At 45.3% G+C, this 21,452-nt stretch overlaps 1 protein-coding gene across 6 annotated transcripts in view; it reads left to right on the plus strand.

The window, feature by feature from the left end:
• ASAH2 (N-acylsphingosine amidohydrolase 2) overlaps window positions 1–21,452 on the plus strand; it is a 434,557-nt gene that overhangs the window by 349,248 nt on the left and 63,857 nt on the right. For all 6 annotated transcript variants that reach the window (XM_078642909.1, XM_078642906.1, XM_078642910.1 and 3 more), the window contains 2 exons: window positions 329–424; window positions 9,227–9,373. In XM_078642909.1, coding sequence (XP_078499035.1) covers window positions 329–424; window positions 9,227–9,373 — 243 coding nt within the window. The remainder of the gene's footprint in view (window positions 1–328; window positions 425–9,226; window positions 9,374–21,452) is intronic.

The following is a 21,452-nucleotide window of genomic DNA, read 5'->3' on the forward strand; positions in this document are numbered from 1 at the left end:
TACTAAAAACAAAAATAGAAACAAATAGAAACAAAGCAAAGTACATTAAAATGCTATATTTGTATATATGTATATTTTAAATACCAATATCATTAGCAAACATGAACGGTAATACTTATCCTTATGTCCCTCAATATTTTGGAACTCATGCTATTTAAGCCACAAGAATGTGACTAAGTAATGTTTCAATTCCTCATCTGTGCTCCACTCCATGCATTACAGATCCAAATGTCGACGAAGATGATAGCAGAACTATAAGCAAACTATAAATAGAACAAGATTATAATGTACAAGTGCATGTTTAAAGAAGCATTTTTCTATTCTGAAGGTTCAACGGTATGAGGCGGCTTCTACTATCTATGGACCACATACCCTGTCTGGGTATATTCAGTCTTTTAGAACCCTGGCAAGAGCTATTGCCAAGGTAAGTTCAACATTGGATTATGTTATGTAATTTGTTAATTTAAATCAGAAAAAACTGTTTATTTTCCATCAACCAGCCCATCTAAATATCAATAACAGTCTACATGCATATAGATAATCTCTGAGTTCACATCGCATTGTTTTTCAAATATGTTTCAACAGCACGTCAAGATGTCCATTGGTTTACCATATACAGTGTGTCAAACAATTCTTGTTAAAGGTTCCTTCTATAGATGTAATATGTGTTAGTTTCCATCATCAGGTCGGTATAATATGTAGGCTTCTTATTTCAAGAGTTATGGCTTTAGTGAAAACTATAGGTCTTATTTAGACTTTGTTTAATGGGATACTCCATGACAAACGTGGTGAATATCCCATCTATATTAGTTGTAAGATGGGGGATGAGATATCTGGCAAGTCCCTAAGTTGTATATCAGCAAATAGGTTTGAAGCTCAGGTTCAGAGTCAGATGGCAGGTTTCCCCAGGTTGCTATCAAAGAAGAAGCTGCTTTAATGTTGCCTGTGCTTGGGTCTTAAACACACAGGCACCACCAATTGATATGCAGGGGCATACAAAAAGGAACAGGGAGGGGTCACCGAGGAAAGCAAGCTGGAGTGGCATGTGGGGAGCAGTCTATCTAATTACGAATGTACAATGCTCGCTTTGCTATCCCTGTATAAGGCTCTTAATCGGTAGGTCAATCTGAGATGATTTCATAGCGTATGTGCTGGAGAGCCTAAGGAGAGTCATTCTGGACATTTATTTGTTTAGGTCATTGAACTTTAGCAAGCAGTCGGAGAGAAAGCGAGCGTACACTCAGTCAAAATGGAGACAAAGAAAGAAAGAGAGCTATAGAAGAAAAATAAAAAGATAGATATATAGAAAAAAGCGATAAGTTTAGCATTCAAGACAGCTTTGTCCATGCTAAATGGGCAGTGCTTCATAAGTGAGAGTCATCCTACGGAGTGGGTGGCATCATATATGTTATTGAAAATAACGGACGCACGACTGCAGGGACTCAACTTCCCAGCATCCTTCGCGGCCGGAACCGCCACCGCCACCGCAATCTTCGCCCTACAGCTCGCGCCCGGAGGTGCACAAAAGGGGATAGCACGGGACACGTGCCCGAGCCAAGCTTGGGCCAAGGGCGGGAACATCTGCACCGTCAGGGCCCAGAGGAGGCTGGGCTGGGCCACCCCCTTGACATTGCCGTTCTGCTAGCCTCACCCATTTGGTCGTTTCTCTGAGGACTAAGGTGCTGTTCGACCATCTTTTCTGCCTATATATCGGTACCCTCGCCACACCTCTGTCTGGGCCTTTTTGCAAATAATATTCCCCTGTGTATTGTGTACTGTGTGCTAGCCCCATAATGGGAAAGCGCAAAACTAATGAGGGCCTGCAGTCCGCAAAACATAAAATAGTAAAGAAGAGTAAACCTGCCCTGAACATTGTTGAGGGGGGCAGGAATGGGGGAGGGGGTATTGGACCGCATTGATAGTCTCATGTCTGAATGTGAAGGCCTCCTTGACTCCAATACAGCTAGCATTCCATCTCACAGCATTCAGTCCGCCGGAAGTCCTATATATAGTATCTTTAATGGCCACATTTCGTAAACTTCCAATAGTGCTAAAGACAGGAAATCCCAAACAGCCGCCCAAAGCCCAAGCTCGAGTGGGGTCGACAATATAGCCCTAGAGGAGCAAGTACCTGAAGATTATCTCTCTATTTTCCTGTGCCCCACTTTCAGACATCGCAGATGCAACAGATAACCTTACTGAAACAAGAAGCAAGGTACTAAAAGGGGTCTTAAAGGAAAAAGACGACTTAAAAGTCAAGTCAAGTCAAGTCAAAGGTTCTTATATAGCGCCTTTTCACCGCAAGGAAGGTACACCAATTTTCAAGCTCCGCCTCTCGCATCTGTAATAAAAGCCGACTACCCTAGCAAAATTATAGAAACACACACAAATCCCACATGCAGTCAGCTGCCAGCGTCGAGATCATTATTAGCCCAAATTTCGAATTTGACAGAAGAAATTAGAGCACTCATGGTAGCAGTGGATTGTCTCTCTGAATCATTCAGTAAGTTACATAACGATGTCCAATCACTAAAGGAAAATCTAGGATCCTAGACCAATGCCCTGGCACATGAGGGTAAGGTAATCATCATCGACCATTGTCAGTGGAACACCGGGCCTAAATGGAGACGCTAGTGGCAGCAGTACAAACCAAAGGAGGGCCCAGGGAGTCCACCATGACCCAAAAGGTTTGTGGGGGGATAAACCTAATAGGGCACTCCCCCCCCCAATTTTCCAGTCCTGAAACAGACACAGGTCCCTCCAGCAAGCATCCCATACCCCCCAGGCCAATGGGTATTCCCTTCCCCATGGTAGCGGCATCACCTAAGAGCAGAAGCGGAAGAGGATAATATACCTGACCAACATACCTAAGTTTGCACCCAGACCACATACAGAGGATGAGGCTTTCCTGATTAATAAATCTATCCCTTTGATCCGGCAAGTGAGGGGATGCCGATCCTTAATAAGGGATGATATAGTTGGGGCCAGATGGCACTCTACTTTGGGGACTGATACGGACGCTATTGCCCTTACTCTAATACACCATGACCTGGTTGAGAATCTGGTAGCTTACGACTTACAGACCAAACATCTCTTTAAAACTAATATCCATCTCAAATATAGCCCCCCGGTGGACCCAGTGAATCTATTCTTAAATATATTGCTGTTCCCAAACTTACGGTGTCCTCGCTCAGTGAGATAGATTGATGGCTTCCCCCGTCCCCTGGGTATAGTACGCTGGTAGCTACAATAGATCAATCCAGTGAGCATATCATCCCAGATACAACAGGGAATCTTCTTACCAAGACAATACCCCCTGTAGCGTCCAGAGTTAGCTAGATCAGGTATTGAGACCTACATCCCCTAGTGCCACCTGACCACTAACATACTTCAAACATCAACACTATCTCATTATTATCTTGGAATATTGCAGGGCTGAGGAATAGGGGTGTTGCTCCCGACTGGAACAACTTTATAGAAAAATGTGATGTCTGTGCTTTCCAGGGAACCTGGTCCATAGAGCCATGTTCCACCTGGACTACCTAAATTACTATATTCCAGCAACACAGGGGCCAGCCTTTGGGGGGCCTTGCACTCTGGGTAAGACAAGACATAGGGCTCAAGATCCGGGTATTACCCTCAGAGTGTAGTGATATCCTTGCAATTACGGTGGTATTTGGGCCATATGGAACAACTGTCATCATAAATGTATACGCTAGAGGTCTCAGTGGGGGTCGGGGATCTGAAACTATGAACGCCTTTGGTGGGTTTTTAGAAACCCTCCCAGGGGAAGCTGCATTTGTCATAGCTGGGGATCTAAACACAACATTCAAACCTCTTGATAGTGAGGATAACGACAGAGCAAGAGAGGATGATGAGCACTGGGGTGTCCCACTCCTGGAATTACATCCAATTAAACATTGGACTAAGGCTGCCACTCAACTATAAGCGCTTTGTTTAGAACATGGTTTAAGGGCAGCCAACGGTTGATCCATCTCCGAAAGGCAAGGGTCAAACACTTTTTTTTATAATCAAGTTTATTGATATTTAGAAGAAACCACATAATTACATTGACAGCAAAATCAGGCACATTACCTCAGTGATTAATAACAGTAATGATGATGACAGAGACCTGTGTAGCAGGCTTCAGATTGGATTCTTATACAGGTTTATCGTGATACATAGGAACACACACCAATCAAGACAGTAGATTGAACCATTAACCCCAGATCTTTTCGAATAGTTTAGGGCATCTCCGGGCCTCGCAGAGGGGTTCCTCTTGGGCCCCGCAACCAAACCACCCCATCTCCACTTCTGTACAGTTGGAGGCTTGGCCTGAGACCAGAGTGATGCAATGTCCTGTTTCACCACCGCCACTGCAGTCCCAAGAAAGCGCTTGTCGGCCCGAGAACCATCCAGGCCATCAAACACACCTAAAATCAAACGTAGTAGGTCATGGGGAACCACCCACCCCAGAGTCTGTGTAAGCTCTAGTTCCACAGCCGCCCAGAATGACACAATGTAGGGGCACTGCCAGACCATATGGTAAAAGTCAGCTGGAGCGCGGTCGCATCGTGTGCAAATCGGGGAGGGCCGCAGTCGAGCTCTATACAAATGCGCAGGGGTTAGATATGCCATATGTAAGTAGTAGAGTTGAATTAGGCGCAGTTTGGAGGAGGTCGTGAAGGTCTTAGGAGCCATGAGAGCATCCCGCCAGTCTGCATCCTCCAAGGGGCCCAGCCAACCCTCAGAATGGGTGCGCAGTGAGTCTAGGGTTGCCGGCCATTGTTCACTAGGGAGTGGTAAATCCGTGACACCCCTCCTTTACCTAGGCTCTCCATCATCACTTGAGCCTCGAGGGGACTGAATTCAGGGGGGAAGGTGGGAGACGGAATGTGCGCATTGAGGGCATGCCGAAGCTGCAGGTATTTGTAAAACTGGGTCCTGAGGAATCGCCACAGATCATTCGTGACTACCAGATGAGAAAAATGCCGTCCACCTAGGAGTAGAGCGCATTTCCGACACATTGTAGTCAGATTGTCGCCTCTCCTATATTCTTTTTAATCAGGCTAGGATCCTCCCTGAATAAAGTTATTTAGAGTAATCCCACCCCTTGTTTAATCTGCACACTTCACTTTGACATCTACACATACTAGGCCCCGTACACCCACGGCACCTATACAGCAAGGAAGAAAAAATCTCTGCCAAAGAGCCCCTCAATGGGTGCCCGTCGGGTATTGCAGCGTCGACCCGACGAGTAGCAGGCCCGTGTGATGAAGCATGATACCTAGCTTGATGAGGGTGTGAGGGCCCTAGCTATGAAAAGGAGGAATTCCCTCTCCACATAACGATTTCCGTCCAACCATTCACCATACATCACCTTCATTTGTGTTCTATGACCCACTGAGGAACTCCGTACACTAATTTTCACAGATCCTTCCAGCAAACCATCTTCTTCGTCACCACATCCTACGAAGGTATGGTATACGTTTGTTATTACAATCAAAATGGAGGCACAAAGCACAGCAAGTGTGAGTGGATGATTATATTCGACCAGCTCTTTGGCATATTATTTCTGAAATTTCTTCTCATTAGTTGTTGCTTGGCCTTTGTGCGAGAGTTTCTCTGTTCTGCTTGAATGGAATGCATTAGCAGGCATTGTGATCGAAGGATGTCCTAAATTCTGATAGCCATGTCACATGCAAATCCCACCTCTTCCGAGCATCAGCGAACAGAAAATATCTGGAGCCAACTGGGGTAGATAGGTCTCTGTCCCAATGTTGCAATTGGTTTCTTTGTTTGTCTGATGTGCCATGGATTCATAGAGTGAGAGTAGTGTGGGTACAGAGACAGTGGGCTTGGTTAGGGTGGGGCTGTGGGGTACAAATATGATAAATGGGATCTCGCTCTGTTATCGAATACTAGGACATTCTTACATCTTTGATATTCAGACAAACGTTGCTTCCCTACTAGTAATCCAAAGCGGATGCAAAGCATTTCACTTCAATATCTCCAAATTTGAGATAGTTTTCAGTCTTTTGTAGTTGCTTTCAGGTGCCCATATCATGTACCACACATGTGTCTGCTGCAGAGGAGGGTGTCGCACAGACTCCTGGAGGGCAGGCGGGTGAGGTATAAGGCAGCATGTGCACACACATGATCCACCAGATATGTGTCTGCTGCTTAGGTCGGCGCCACAGACCCCTGAAATCTGAAGGAGGCGGGTGAGGTACAAGGCAGTGTTTGCAATAGGGGTGGCCGGGCAATACTCTGCTTGCTCACGGAACTCTGCGGGATTTTGGTGAGTTTTTTGGTAAATCCATGAATTTCAGTGGCGTGAAACTCCACGAACTCCGCCAAGGCCAACTTTAATCCATTCTAATTTCAGGTGTCCCTTTCACGTGGAGATATCAGAACCCAGATAATCTGCCTGGGAGAGGCAAAATTACAATTCTGCTTTTGAAATCTTATGTCTATTCTTAGTCAATTCAGTGAAAAGGTAGACGCGGTCTCATTTGCAGTCATCTGAGTGAAAGCTGCACTAGAGCTCCCAGGAGAGAGCAAAGTTTCCAAATCCTCCTTGGGAAAATATTTACAGAGACTCTGTAAAGCCTCCTCTGGACCATACGTTTAAGTTACCTGACAAAGCAGATCAGCTAAGTCTTTAGCCATCTCAATAGTCTCTGTGACAGGCTGACAACTGGTTTTGTAGATTACAATGCCTGCTAATTTTCTGACTTGGCCATATTTATAATGGGAGGTGGATTATTATGCTGAGTCCACATCTCCCTATCAGCAATGTTTTTATCTAACTCTGTTTTTTATCGCAGGCATTCCTGCGATGTTGATGCTTATCGCCGCTATTGCCTGGATTTCTATCTCCTCGGCGATGCACGTTGCTGATCGCACGCTAACCGGGCGATAGAATCCGGCGATAGATAAATTAGGATTCCACACACTACACGCGGCCAGCAATAATTATCGCTGTCATTTGGTGATATGCCCCACAATTTTTAATACTTACGTGGTTTATGAAAACGCGCGTTCTTAGAGTCAGTCAATAATGATTCATGTTTGATTTATTTCACTGTTAACCATCCTCCCCAAGCAACACACATATTCATTCAAAAACTTTCCCATTGATGCTTTCGTTTATATTCTGAACTTCCTAGCAGCAGCTTCGAATAAAAACACCAATGTCAAGTGTTAACCTCATATTTTTTTAACTCAGTCACACCCTCCACGTGTCAATAGACCGCCACGCACATTTGAGGTCCAACGCCGTGATGACTAAGTCATCTTGATGATGGAACAACTCGGATCTCATTCTCAGGAGGTACAACATCAGGACACAGTAGAAGACTTGGTGCCGAAAGCAGTGTTTAGATTGTGTTATGACCAGCCTCACGACTTGCAATGGAGGAGCTGGTGGTGGAGGGGGGGCGAGCCGCCGCAGATGGCACTCTTTGGGGGGTGGTGGGTGAGGTGAGCAATTTCGGCGAGAGCAGGGTAAGTGTTTTTCTTTTTTTAATTTAATTTCCCTCTTCATGGTCTGCCGTCTCACCTCCGAACCCCCCGCTCTTACATGCACTGGCCGTCACTGGGCAGCAAACTTTGGGACCACCCTGGGCGACAAGAACTGTAGTTATGCCACTGGCAGTGCGAGCGATGCCAATGCCCTCACAATGCATATGGTTTTACACCTCAAGAATAATAAAGAGGCATCTTCTTGTGAACTGTAGTGAATGCTGGGAAGAAGGCCTGCGTGGGATAGCCAACCTCCTTCTCAGGGTTTACATTCATAATGTGCCTGCACTGTGAAACTTGTCTCATAAATGGTCAGGGCTGGCTACATACCAGAGAGTAGCACATCTTGAATGAGACATGGAGCAGTGCATGTAGCTGCCTGTGAGAGCACTAAATGCACCACTTAATACCCCTAGCTAAGTAAATGGTAAGCTGTCAAATTGTCACAGGTTAGACTTTGAGAATGAGTGCTTTATACCCTTAAAATACACTAATCATCCCATGCTATACAACAGCAAAAATGGTCACAAAGTATTTCTTCTATCCATTGCGAATTGCACACACACTGGTTGAGTGATTTATAAAATACATATGCATAGAAATGATCCACATACAATCCAAAAGGAAATATCCACACGAGGATGCACTTCTAGTTCTTTGCAACAGTAATACCAAAAATAAATATATGCTTTCGACATAATCCAATATAATGGAGGAATGTAAATGTTATTTTTAATCATTGATATATGTCTTCATTGTGTTCTCAGTCAACTAAAATAGTTTCTTTTTGTTAAAAAAACTTAAGAACATAAGTTTAAAAACATGAACAAGTAAAAAGTAGTAAAAAAGTAGTAAAAAACAATTGTATCAACATAAATAAACTAATTCTTAATGTTGAATAATTACACCATTAAAATGTACAAGCCATTATTGGCCTCCCAAACACATTTTTTCAAATCTTCAGTGTAATTACAATGGAGCTAGGAACAAAATGTACAAATAGAAGGCAATTAACATTAATACATAACTAACAAATCACAGACACATAACATGGCATCATCGGGAATACGTTCAGCCATCTTGATCCAACCTTATTAGAAATTGAGTAAGTCTTAAAAAACAAAGCAGTTATTGGGATTGTCCTCCTGATCCATTTACCGAGCTTTCAGGAGAGTGTTTCCTACCCTTTTTTAAACACCTATATGTGTGGTAGAGGAGACGGAATGCACGGCATGCCCCTTTTCTAGGGAGGGGGCAGATAGCACATCTTGTGAGAGGTAATCCTAAGATTAACCCAGTTGTATTGGACCCCTGTGTGGGCCTGGTAGTTTTTGTGGGATGCCTAGGCATTTCCTGGGGCTTGGGGAATTCCCACCAGATTTGGGCTCAACCTGGCAGCTTGCAGGGACACTAGACTGAACAGTGTCATCAGCATGGCTGACATTACACCACTATGTTGATGTGCCCTGCCACTTACCATTCTCCTGCTATGGTGGGAATTAGGGTCTATGCAGAGGCGATGCCACCACCCATGTCTAAATGAGTATTCCAGTGTCCTATGTTTGTGTTGTAATTGCACAGAATGTCATGGCCAACATTGGTAACACAGATTAACTTACCCTGTTGCGTCTTCCATCTAAAGTGCACTGTAAGATGTCCAGACAGTGAAAACTAATTCATATATTATTTTATATTCCAGAACGCGGTACATGAAGTACCTAAAGGCCCAGAACCACCATATTTTACTGGTCTGTTCAGCTTAGTGCCTGCAAACCCAGTTGACAAAGCGTCAGAAAACCAGACGTTTGGTTATGTGCTACAGGATGTACAGGCCCAATATAGTCTGGTAAGTTACCTCCCTACTACCATGTTTCTCAACAACGGAAGCCTAAAGTGAGGAAAGTTCTGCTTCAGGAAGTGTGACATGTTTTAGGTGGATAACATGTTCCAGGTGACAGAGAAAACATGCCAATTGTCAGGTCTACATTTCACATCATTTAGAGTACTGAGTGGGTGAAGTAGAAATTGAGTGTGCAAGTATTATAGATCTGCATTCCAGTAGTCATAATGAAACTGGGTGAATCTGGGTGTTATATATCATGTATTATTTTAAATTAAAAACATTATGTTGAAGAAAATGTGTTAAAACAGTGTAAAAGTACTCGGCTCCGAGAGTGTTATCAGAAGATAATTCAGGAGAAATTACCCATATAACACTCTAATCCGCATCATATGACACCTTATATCTCACTAAACATAGTACTTAAAAAATACAATGAATTATAAATGAAATTGCTAACATGGATACCAGTTGCTTGATACCATGAATGTTAGAGTGAGTGTTTCCTCTAACAAATATACACTGCTCCATTGTAAAAGCATCAGTTCCCATGCCACTTTATATTTCAGTGGGGGTTGTTGTATTACAGTTATATTTCTCATGTGATATCTCCGAGATAGAACTTCATGGAAGTTTGGATAATTGCTAATGTTTTTAGAATGAACCCTGTAATGGTCTATTGTTATTTACTATAGCATTATAGCCAGCTGCTGAGGGCTAAACCAGCTGTTAACGGTCCAGAACTGGAGTTATCTGCCTGAGTCGCAGGCAAAAGCCTATAATGAGGTGAAAATGTCTTTACGGGGTGGAATCAACTGCCAAAGATGGCAGACAAGTACTATCCGCCAACATCGCCATTAGGAGCCCTCTATATTAGGATCCCACTACAAACCAGATGGCAGCACAAATGCCCTGCTTGGGGCTGTGAACCCTTGAGATCTGACTGTGGGCTGACCCAATCTTAGTTGCAGCAATGAACCCCGGAAAGGCCTGCGCTGACCAGCCAGATGCAACCTTGTCACTCAAACTGCTGAGGAATTCTGCGGAGATGTCTGAAAACCATATTCAATACACCAGAGTGGTTAGATCCGGATGGACCATTAACAAGAGCGCTAGATTGAGCAATGACAGAGACATGCTCTCGTGTTCCGGCTCCTCCCAGTGAATATGGAGCCGGCGTAGGTGCTGGGCCGGACTGCCTTCAAATGCCCAAATGACACAATCATAAATGAGAAGTGAATTGCTGGCTTCTCGTGCTGACTCAGGCGTGGACCATAACCCCTTCCTCTCCTTCACCCGTGGCTCCTGGGCGGCCTCAAAGGCTACAGATAGCCAAATTGAAAGACTGCAATCCTGGAGTATGGCCACTTTGCACCTTAGCAACTGGGCAGACTCCAAGGTGCCAAATCAATGACCCCTGGAGGTGGCTTGTCACTCAAGGAGAAATCGGCAGAGGCCCTGTTCTGCTCCCCTCATGATGAGGGGACTCATTTGGGCGTGTCAGATGCTATGACTGATAAACTGGACCACATACTTCTAGCGTTAGGAAATACCGGGATGGCTCTAGAAGCTAAGATTGACACTGTAGTCATAGATCTTAACCTTCTCAGAGAAGATCAGCCTAAGCTCAGTGAACATGTCGAACAAAATGAGTCCACCCTGGAGACCCAACTCCCCTACACGACAGACACTGCAAAACAATTGAAAGAGCTGCACGACAGAGTCTGCATCCTGGAAGAGCACATAGAAGACGCAGAGGGCTGCTCATGGTGTAATAGTCTACATACTGTAGGTCTGCTGGAACAACTCGTGGGCAATAATGCAACACAATTCATTGAGTTGTCGTACAGAGAGAGGTTGCCCTGCAGGGCTTATCAACCATTTCATAGTGGAATATGCACTCTGTGTCCCATCGAAGAGGCTGCTGCTGGAGACCCCTCTGCGCCTGATAATTGCCAATATCCTAAACTAGTGTGACAGAGACACTATACTACAAAGAGCTAGTATAGTACCAAGTTGGAAAACGCTGCTGTATTAATATTCCTTTACTTCACTCTCATAGTACAACAACACTGTGCCTCATTCACAGCTGTGAAAATGTGGCTGCGTGACCTGTGGTTGAAATACGCCATGTTGTTGCCAGCTCACCTGAAAATAGTGGCTGATCAGGGTGCCCACTTCTTCATGACACCAGAAAATGTCTGGCTTTGGATAGCACAACACATGGCAGAAAAAACACCGGGCGGCGGCAAGCCCTCAGCTCGCTGGGGGTATCCTAGTCCCTGTAGCTTGCATCATCGGAGGAGCAACAAAGGGACGGTCCTTGCTCATCACGGTGCACTCAGTGATGTCCTAGCCTGAACAAACACAGGAGGAGCACCAATCAGCTATCAACATAGCAAGCTCACCCTGAACTACAGAGGTGCACCCATGAGAGAAAGACAAAGAGGACGACACGGGAAGTACCATCACCATTGCGGGGCTTTGATGACTGGCCACTGGTCACGCCTCATCCAAACACACAAGATGATGGACAGAGTGCTGAAACTTTTCAACCACGGACCCCCAGTCACAGATCTGGGTTTGATCCTTCATTCTTTTGCTCACTATGGCACCCCAGTTTGTATCCAGCTATATGCAAATCAGTCTTGACCCTGTTCCTCATGGGAACAGTCCAGCCCGAACTGCCAGGCCAGGTCCTAGCTGGACCGGAAACAAGCATCCTGGGACCGGTTTCGGGATATTACCCCTCATCAGTCAGGCTAGCTTGAATCCAGTGACACAGGTAGCAAGGGACCTATGTCTGGGCGTACCCTAGGTCACTGGTTAAGCCTCAGACAGCAGACAATTTACTTTGAAGTATTATGGGATGATTACATTGATCAGAACATGTGAGCTCAATTAACCATGGCTCCATTTTGGGCCACCATAGCGATTTCTCCACTAACCTACCAAAGTCAGTCATTTGCATTGGCCTCGCCTGCTGGGGGAAGATGCCTGAGTTGAGTCCACAGCAATCAGACATAAGGGTGGATGTGCAATGCTGGGATCACTCTAGAGGAACAACACGGTCTGCCATGCACAATGCTGACACAAGCTGGAGGCATGGCGTGTGCTCCACCATAACCAAATGCACGGCCATATGGTCATACTGCCACAGTGCCAAGTGACACCTAAACTGAGGCCTACAATTAACTCTGGCTGTTTTCTGATTTAGCTTAGTTATGTTTGTTTGAAATGAGTTTACGTTAACATGGTCGTTAGCAACATTGCAACCGGCCCGGAGGTGGGAGAAAGGATGACATGCCTCTGAAATATTGATAAGTTGTTCGGTGGTCATCCTGAATAACCAATTGCCATGTTCCCAAGGATGTGCCAGTGTGTTCAAGGTTTTTCCGTAATGGATCAACATGATAACCTGATTGTTACCACATGGAATATACGTGGTATGAACGCAATGAGTAGACAATATAAAATCCAGTCCCCATTGAAACAAAGGGGTAAACAAATAGCGTTGTTGCAAGAAACACACCTAACAGCAGTTGAGGGTGGTGAGCTAAACTGGATATAGAGGGTACATTGTATTACACTGTATACTGTGCATATGTGAGAACCACTGCAGTTTGGCTAAGAGCGGGATTGCCTTTTGCCCTAGACGTAGCCCAAATAGATCCAAAGGAAGATATGTATTACTTAAAGGGCGGTTAGAGGTAAGTCTAATAGTGGTAGGCAAAGTCTATTTCCTCAATGTTAAACAAGCCAGTTTTCTGGAGAAAATGCAGGGAACCTGGTAGAATGGGTGAATACCCTGTGTACCCTGTCAGAATGGATCACATAATATGCTCCACAGGACTTAGTCCTGCAATGCACAATACTTTATACTTAAGCAAGACCCTATCAGACCACAATGCACTGGAAATAGTGATGAAGGGGGGCAGAATTCCAACACCAACCCCTACCTGGAAATTATAGGTGCCGTGGCTGGAAGATCCAGTAATTAGGGAGGAATTAAAATAAATGACCCAGAACTACTTCTGGGAGAATGAGGGTATGGTCTCCTCCTATGTAAATGAATGGGAGGACTTCAAAGTCACATATGTTACAGTACAAACTTGTGGCTCCTGAAGAAGGCGTTTGTGGAAACGCCGAAACGCGCGTCGAACAGATTATGTTTTGCCACCCATTGTGACACGGTTGATTTTAATTGCTAAAGTAGAGACAACTTTAGTTGTCACCAGCTGAGAATATGTGCAACTAGATTATTTTGAGATAGGAATTTTTATGAGAAATGTTTAAGAACTGTGTCTTTTTGTCAATTTTGATTATTGTGATATTATCTTTTTTGTGTCTTATGTATGTTTATTAGTTCCCCTCTGTTACCCCTTTATTTTTATTTATTTTTTAAAATAAAACTTTGAAAAAAATTAAAAATTGAGCAAACGAAGTAGATCTGTTTCTATTTTATTTTTGATTACATATAATGTTTATGAATTTTTGTATTTTATGAATTTTCCTAGCCAGCTGTCTCATTTCAATTTTCTGTTTATACAAAGAATGAATGGGAGGACTTCAAAGTCACATTGTCGGCAGCAAGTATTGAAACCACGAAAGGGCTAGGGACAGACTTAAAGCACTCAGAAAACCTACTAAGAAAACTAGAAAAGGCAGAGGCAGCTGACTCCCTAGTTAACTCAACCTCAATAAGAAACGGGAAGCATATGCTGAACTATGGGAACATCTGCACCAAATTACCAGCGCACAACAAACGGAGACTACACATGTAAAGGGAGACAGGGCGGGCTGTTTACTGGCGTGGATAATAAACCCCCCACTTAGCAATATTCCCATTCTGAGCATCTGCATCCGCCAAAATGACCTCACAAGCATGCAAGAATCTTTAAACACTGCCTTCAGAGAGAATTATGAAGATGTATACCTAGATACCGTAACTCACCACAAGACACTTAGTGTGGAAATTTTGAGAGACCTAAGTCCACCTCAAATTCCACACAAACAAGGACTGAGAGCTCCCATATCGGAACAAGAGGTTTGACAGGCAATTCTCTCTTTGCCTTGAAACAGATGGCCGACTAGTTGAATTTTATGCCCTCTATGAAATTGGTTCATCCAATGCCAAAACACCTCCCTTATTTACGCAAATTCTGTTGAATACAGGAGGCAGCCACTAACTTGTGGCCAATTCTTCAAGGCGGTGATACACTATCAAATGGGTATTCATGTACAAAGTGTTTGTAGCACTTTCATTTGGACGAGCACATACTCTCTTGGATCCCACTGCTTTCAATGGCTCTCACAGAGATGGGCCACGTATCTCAGATGCCTATGAAATAACCCGAGGGACAAGACAAGGATACCCACTGTTTCCCATACCATTTGTCTCTGGCTGGCATGTAGTGTGAGATGCAGCAGCCAGACCAGGAGAATTTCTTTATCTGATGCGACACATGCAGTATCTCTCTACACAGATGACATGCTATTATATTTGAGAGCCATATCAATGGATTCAATGCCTCTATCCAATATACTAGCAGGCTTCAACACTATCTCTAGCCTAAGAGTTACCTACAGCAAATCATGTGTGTTCCCCCTGCGGCACTCGCAATCACCATGCACGAGTACTCCGGGACACTGGGTGCTCGGTTGGAAGCCCAGTCCCTTCAGTTACTTCACCATTCATATCTACCATAAGGAGCAAGATGTACTACAGAGCAACATTAGTAGGACCGTGCATTCCTTGCAATTACTTTCTGGGACACCCTCCCACTGCCGGTGGCAGGTTCATAGCAATATGTAAATGTGTGTGTGTTTGTATTTATATAGCGCCTTCTACCCTGAGGTCTCGTAGCGCTGTATTCATACCACTGTGGAACCCTCCCTGGCTTTCCTGTGAAATGTCCACTCCTGGGCACCCCCAAGGTGTAGCCAGGCATCCATGCGCTGCTGGGGCCGTTGTGGAGATTAAGCAAGCTATTGCCCAGAGTCACAGAGTGGGACCCGTGATTAGACTAGGCACCGAGGCAAGAATTATCAGGTCCGGGGAAATTGTGTCCAAGAGCCACGAGGCGGGAATTGAACCCTGGTCCCGGGCCAGACCTCTGCATCAGGGTCTGCCGCTCTAACCATTGAGCCACGCTTCTCCACAATAGCCAAATGGTCATGTTGCCATGCCTCCTGTATTAGTTTGCCAATATCCTGTTTGCCATGCCACACAACTTGATTTGCAAACTATATTTCCCTGCTAAAAACTTTGATCTGGTGTGTGGCTGGCACAGAGTGGCTCAGACCAAATTAAGGCTGCCAACAGAAAGGGGACCCGTCGAAGTGCTTCAGAGGATACTTCTTCGCTACTCAACTGCAATTGGTAGCATGCTGGCTGGCCAACTGGCTCTCAATCGAAACAGCCTTTACCACTAGACAAATGTGGGAGGAGACAATCCAAGCATTGTTGCTCACACCTAAGAAACCCCAGAAAATTCTACCACTATTTGTTATAATGGCAGTGGAATGCCTGTGAATAGATATTGCCTCCATGAAACCGATGCTACTCTACCCACCAGCAATTCCTCTGAGCGTCTCCCTGTTGGGGTATACTTAACTTGCCGGGACCCTAAGGGATGGGACGCAGTGGAACTAGAAACAGTATGGCATTTCTTCGAATATGTTACCCTCATAGAGTTTCAATCATTGATCAAGGACTGGAACATCCCGCGGAGGGGCGGGCATTTTCTTTTATATGGCAGAATACCACACCCTCTTGGCCGAATGTGGAATATAACTGCAAATGAATCCCCAGCACATGCATTATTGCAAACATTGCCCACCATAGAATATGATCACAGAATGTTGACCTGACTCTGCAAATCTATTGGGGACACACAAGGGGTTTCACTACAAACACTCTGTGAGAAATGGGAAATATGGTGGGGCATGGATTTAACAATAAGGACAACAAGCACTTAAATGCCCTCAGAAAGTGTCTAGAAATGTCACATTCTGATACATTCTATTAATTTCCCCCATAAGACATACCTTACCGCTCACACACTAGGACGCATATTCCCAGAAGCCCAATAAACCTGCCCTAGATGTTAGCAGAAAGACACCAATTTCCAGCACATGATGTGGGACTGCACTACCCAGCGTAATTATTGGACCGCAGTTACAGATAAAATGGGTCAGGCCATTGTACAACAGATGTAGGGACCATTGAGAGCTGTGTGCTTGAAATACATAGACGCTCCAAGGAAAACAAAGTTGTCACAAAAATTACTGACCTAGCACTAACGTAGGAAAAAGAGATATTACAATAAGATGGAAAGGACTAGCAATGTATGACAAAGAAGTGCTGTGGTGGGCAGAGGCTGAGAGCAGAGCACTTAGGCAGGACGAAAGGAGAGGGCTGCGCAAAACCCACATTGGAAGGCAGTGGGATAAACGGACCAGTTTCTTCAAAGAAAATAAATACAATGGTGATAGACCCGCCTTAACAAAGAAAATGAGAGAAAAGGCCTTTAGAAACAGGCATGAACCAAGGCGGAAGGGCTATTAGAAAATTCAACCAACTGAGAGCAGAATGTTCTAAATTAAAAAGGGATAAACAAAAAGACAAACATTGGAGTTCTGAAGCAGAAACTCACCATTATTGGACCTGAGACACTCCATCCATCTCAACATACCAATGTTCAAATAAATCCTTATTACCCTTGGCCATGCTTTCCATATGGTTGTATCATACCCTCCTGTTTCCATTTAGACCTAAATATTTTTTATAGATAATGGAATCATTACATCTAGCAATAATGTGTTTTCTTTCCAGAAGTATGATATAAGTGCAATATTAAAGGTGGATAGACAGGCTATCCCGGAGTTGATTTGAAAGTCTCTAGAAGGGACTTATTTATTTATTTATTTAGCGATTTATAGAGCGCCTGGTGACCCGGAGGCATCCCCGCGCTGTAGCATTTGTGGAGACCAGAGGGGAGAGGGGACTTTATTTTGGGAACAGCAGCGTTTTCAATTTTTTCCGGAAAAGGAGATGGCTGGGTTCCTGTCTCAGGGGGCGAGGAAGTGAGTTCCAACCTGAGGATGCTTTTACAGAAAAGCGTCGACCGCCGGTGCGTGCCTTCCTGTATCTGGGGACGTTGGCCAGACGCTCATTGTTCGAGCGTAGGGATCTGGGGGCCTTGTAGGGGGTAACCAGGTCTCTCAGGATAGTAGGGCAGAGACCATTGAGAAGTTTGTGTGCGGTGCACAGGGCCTTGAATTCTACCCTTTGTCGTATTGGAAGCCAGTGGAGGGCCTTGATCGCTGGTCTGGCTGAGACTCTGGAAGGGAGATTCATAAGGAGCCGGGCAGCTGCGTTTTGCGTACGCTGAAGTTTAACCATAGTGGCTTCAGGAGCTCCTAGATAGACTGTGTTACTGTAGTCTAGCCGCGCAAGGATCAGGCCTTGGACCAAGAGTTTCCTAGATAGGGGCTGAAGTAGTGGGAGGATCCTGCGGATGGAGCGCATGAGACCAAAACAGGTGCCTGCTGTTTTGGCTGCTTGGGTTTTCAGAGACAGCTCGGGTTCCAGCCAGACTCCTAAGGTCTTAATTACTTGTTTCGGGGTGGGTACTTCCCCAAAGACGTCTGGCCAGACCGAAGAGGGGATGGTGGTCCATTGCTTGCCCAAAAGCATGACTTCTGTCTTTGATCCGTTTAGCTTGAGCGATGACTCGCACATCCAGTGGTGAATTTGCTGGAGGCAGTTCGGCAGATTGTCTGGGTGATTGTCCAGATGTGAGAGTGAGACGACCAATTGCGTGTCGTCCGCATAGCTCACTATCTTAATCCCGAAGGGGGCGACGACATCCTCGAGGGGGGCCATGTAGGCGTTAAATAAAGTGGGGCTTAGGGATGACCCCTGGGGGACTCCGCTCGCAAGGGGGAGGGAGGCAGAGTGGGAGTTGCCATCCCATACCTGGAACGAGCGCCCTGAAAGGAAGGATTCTATCCATGTGAGCGCCGAACCTGCGAGCCCTGCCACGGCCTGCCGATGGAGTAGGACACGGTGGTTAACCGTGTCGAAGGCTGCGCTGAGGTCCAGGAGGATCACTGCCACTGACCCTCCTGAATCCAGGATGCACCTTGCCTCCTCGATGACAGCGAGAAGGGCGGTATCTGTGCCGTGGCCCGGGCGGAACCCAGTTTGTGACTGCCGCAGAAGGTTGTTTGATTCAAGGAACTGTGACAGTTGCCCATTGACCAGTTTCTCGGCCATTTTGCTGACGCATGGGAGGAGTGAGATTGGCCGGTAGTTCGCCATGTCGGCGGGGTCCAAATGAGTTTTTTTTAGGAGTGCCTTGACTACTGCACTCTTCCAGCTTGGGGGGACAGAGCCTTGAGATAGCGAGATGTTTATCAGCTCCGTGATCGTAGGCACGATGACAGGGGCTACTGTTTTCAGGAATCTAATGGGGGCAGGATCTAGAGGGGATCCGCTTTCAATTTTGGCCATGGTTGTGCCTACTTCGTCCAGTGTTACTGCTCTGAAAGCGGTCAGCTGAGGATGCATGATGTTTCCTGAGAGGTTGGTAGATGCATCATTGTCCATGTGGTTCGGCAGGCAGGGATGGGGGAGGGAGACTAGAATACGTGCGATTTTGGAGTTGAAGTAGGTAGCCAATTCGTCACTTCTGTCCGCCGGGGGAGTGATGGATGAGGGGGGAGCTGGTATTTTCAATAGCTCTTTGGCGATGAGAAAGGATTCTCTTGCCGAGTTGGTGGAGTTTTTTATTCTAGTGTCGTAGTGTGAGGCTTTAGTGAGCTTCAGGGTTGATTTGTAGATTCTCACCGACCTCTGATAGGCTTCCTTGCTGGCGTGCAGCCAGTCTTTCCTCCATAGTCGCTCTGCTTTTTTGCAGTCTTTGCGGAGAGTCCGGAGTTCCGGGGTGTACCATGGGGCAGATCCTAATTTCCCGTTTTTATCCTCACGGGTTTTTAAGGGGAGGATAGAGTCGAGTGACATGGAGATCCACTCCCTGAATTTGCTATCTGCGGTGACCGGATCTTCCGAAGGGGTAGGGGTGGTAGAGTTCAGGGTTCTGACCCATTCCTGTGCGGAGAGTCTGGCCCATGCCCTGTTCCTGGTATAGGTGGTGGGTTTGTGGAGTTTCTTGAAGGCTCCTGGTAGGCGGAGAGAGACCATGAAGTGGTCCGTCCACGGGAGGGGTAGGGACTCTTTGGCTTGAAGGGTGGGGATGTTGGTAAACACTGGATCGAGTAAAGACCTTTAGTGTGTGTGGCTCCAGAGTTGATGAGGTGGAGACCGTAGGCAGCCAGTTCTGCAATCAAGTCGACTGCCCCTGTATCTAGGGGGTCATCGAAGTGGATGTTGAGGTCTCCTAGTATCGCGAAGTTAGATGTGGAGTGGGCCTGAGACGCTATGGCTTCTAAGAGAGCGCTGGCAAAAGGGCCAGAGTGGCCAGGGGGACGATAAACTAGGAGGCCGGACAGTGAGCTAGTCGGCGCTAACTGGATGGTAAAATAGAGGCTTTCGGAGTCCAGGATATGAGCGTCGTTGGCTCTGCAAGAGAGGTAGTCCCGGTAGATGATGGCCAGTCCTCCTCCTCTGCCTGAAGGACGAGGTTGGGATTGGATAAGGAAGCCCGGAGGGAGGGCTCGAACAACGTCTGAGTCCGAGTGGTCGGTAAGCCATGTTTCAGAGAGGAACAAAATGTCGATCTCGTGGTCTTCTATTAGGTGATTAATGAACAGCGCGTGCATAGGGAGTGAGCGACAGTTCAGAGTGGCCAGTTTAAGAGCCGAAGGAATGGCGGGTCGACTGTGGAGTTGTAGCTGAACTGGGCAGCAGAGTGTGCAGCTGGTAAATGGTCCGTCAAGATCATGGACATAGTTACATGAGCTATCATTGCTGGGTCTGAGACTGAGGAGGTCCCCACGCGAGAAGCTTACCCTAGGGGAAGCTAGGTCTGGCATGGGTTCTGGCCCTGAGCCCGGCCGTGCGCGGACGGGCGCAGACGGGCTTGCCTTAGGCGCGCCTTCTTAAGTAATTTGTTTCACCATTTTGTTCAAACAGGGTCAATTGGTTTACATTTATAGCACCCGTGAGCTAGGCCACTTCGTTTAGATTGAAAATGCCAACATAAAGGTGACTGGATAAAACTTTTTTTGTTAATTATTGCTTTTGTTCAAGCTGTTGTGTAGAATTAGCAACTTAGGGCCTGATTCACAAAGGCAAACTTACACTTTTGAGTAAATGTACTATTTTTTTTTGTTATTCACAAACTACCTGTTAAATTTTACTGATAATAATTTTACAACTGTGGAGGCTCCGTAATTGAAGCAGAGAACGATACACATAAAATGGGAGGCTGTGCAGAGTCTGCATAGTTGTAAAATTACTATTAGTAAAATTAAACTTTTAGTTCGTGAATATCACAAAAATAGTAAACATACACAAAAAGTTTACTGTCCATTTTAAGATTGATCTTGGTCAGACAGTCTGACAAGATTTCTTGTTTTAATTTTTTAATTATCACCTTCATGTGGTAATTACCACTTTCAAATGGTATTAACTTCTGTTCTCTTGAGGCTACATGGCCTCCAATATATGCTTTCCTTGCAAAATGTTTTGCATCTATATGATATTCCCTAAATTTCTGATGTAAATTTGAAGAACAGAAACATTAAAAATTCCAATTCTTGTAGTTTGAACCAGGATTGGACTGGTGAAAAAGATATTGAATCTGTAGAGTTTATGAATTGCTTTATCGCAGGGAGGCCAGTTTCATTCCAGTTCTGCTAGTTTAGTGTAGCTCCCACTAATCATATCCGCTTATACACCCATTGCAGCGCTTAAAGGAAGTTTTTAAGTTTAATTTTCATATTTTATCTTTTGTTTCACATACTACCAAAGAATGCTTCTGTATTGAGGAAAGAACAGTGCTTAATTTGAGCCTGTGGTTTCTGGTGCTCGACACCTGCACTTTATTGCCAACACCAGGTCTTAAGACGGTGCTGTTCATCTTATTTTGTGAGGAGCACAACAACAATTGTTTAC

Source organism: Lissotriton helveticus, chromosome 5_1 (assembly GCF_964261635.1).
Source record: "Lissotriton helveticus chromosome 5_1, aLisHel1.1, whole genome shotgun sequence".
NCBI lineage: Eukaryota > Metazoa > Chordata > Amphibia > Caudata > Salamandridae > Lissotriton > Lissotriton helveticus.